General features: G+C 42.0%; 1 protein-coding gene across 1 annotated transcript; it reads left to right on the forward strand.

The window, feature by feature from the left end:
- Positions 1 to 592: 592 nt before the first annotated feature.
- Positions 593 to 1,318, forward strand: LOC110028670 (RING-H2 finger protein ATL60-like). The gene has a single exon (XM_020730621.1). It carries the CDS (start codon positions 593 to 595, stop codon positions 1,316 to 1,318), a length of 726 nt encoding a protein of 241 aa, XP_020586280.1.
- Positions 1,319 to 1,580: the final 262 nt, after the last annotated feature.

The raw sequence follows: 1,580 nt of genomic DNA on the forward strand, positions 1-1,580 counted from the left end.
CCTTTCCCACACTCAACAAGTCAAAAATGGCTTCTTTTCACACACCACGAGGCACATTCCTCCTTTTTTTCTCTTATTTCTTAATCACGACTAATCTCTTAGTTTTCAACGGAATTTATACGTTAAACAACCTGAACTTTTTAAAAACGGAGCTCAAAATAAATTCTCTAGTTAAACAAAACTTATTAAATCATTAATAAACGTGAGCTTGCACGAATTTAGTCTCCTTAATTGACCATCCGGACGCCATATTTTCTTAGGAGTAAAACACTAACTAAAACTAATTCGTCATTCAGTAACATTCAATGTTAATTACTTTGTCAATTGAAGAATTAATTGACATTGACGCCATAAATTCTAAACAAAGTTTGTAATAATACTAAATATTAAATAATATTAAAGAAGAAGAATAAAAAAACAATCGGCAATTACGTTCCCTATACCCTTTCTTAAAAAAAAAAGGTACCTCCCCTGCACGGCATCCATTTTTGTGCTCCTAACTTCTTCTCCACGACCATCATGGTATATATCACAGTTTCCCTAATCCAAATGAACCATCTTTCTGCAACTCGTCGAGCTCCCGACTTCATCCATGTCGACAACGGCGCCAGCCATGAACCATAATGCCATCACTCTATCCGGCGCCATCATGGTAGCTGCCGTCGTCGTCGTCTTCTTACTATTCGTCTTCTTTCTCATTTTCTACATTCGATCAAACTTCCACCTCGGCATAGTCCGCACCCATGAAAACTCCAACACTCACTTCGCCGGCGGCAACCAGCCCTCTGTGTTCCGCCGCGCGCTCAGCCCCGCCGTGCTCAAGTCACTCCCGGTCGCCGTCTTCAGCGCTAAGGATTTCAAGGACGGGTTTGAGTGCGCCGTTTGCATCTCAGAGATAACTGACGGCGAGCTCTTCCGTTTGCTTCCCGGTTGCCGCCACGGTTTCCATCTGGACTGTATTGATTTGTGGTTTAGCTCGAATTCTACCTGTCCTGTATGCCGGAGCTCGGTTGAATTGCCAAAAAGGGTGAGTTTGAAGAATGTGGAGCAGACTTGCGATGTAAATACCAGACCTTTGCAAGTAGATTGTTCGGGAGAAGGAAGCTCTAGGAGGTCTAGTGGCTTGCAGGTAAAGGTATTGATGCCGATAAATGAGATGGAAAGTTCTTCTTTGTCGTTGCAATCGAGTGGGATTCCGGCGGTGGTGGGTGAAGAACACAGAGGATGGGAGGTTGGGGGCCGGCCGCCGCCGGTGGCGGTGGTGGGGGCTTCGGCGGCTAGAGTTGAAGGAGAAAAACAGGGGAGTTCATCAAGTTAGAATTTTGTTTTGAGATACCGAAACTTTCAAAGATGGCTGAAATGGATTTGAAGAAAGTAATGAGTCAATTCATGTAAATATGGAAAGAAAGTGATTTTTAGCTCCACTCAGTAGTGGCATTGATTATTGAAAACAAAATAAAGAATTACAAAAATCCTTTTTTTTTTTTATTTTGAGGTAATTGAGCCAATTTCAACTTTACAATTACAGGCTATTGTAATAAATGTCATTGAAAGTGGAGTTATCTTAGATCAAAGATCTA

The sequence above is a fragment of the Phalaenopsis equestris genome, unplaced genomic scaffold, assembly GCF_001263595.1.
Source record: "Phalaenopsis equestris unplaced genomic scaffold, ASM126359v1 Scaffold000522, whole genome shotgun sequence".
NCBI lineage: Eukaryota > Viridiplantae > Streptophyta > Magnoliopsida > Asparagales > Orchidaceae > Phalaenopsis > Phalaenopsis equestris.

Bases quoted from the DNA above. Each gene is read 5' to 3' on its own strand.
- LOC110028670 (XM_020730621.1), top strand. From the start codon at position 593: ATGTCGACAACGGCGCCAGCCATGAACCATAATGCCATCACTCTATCC.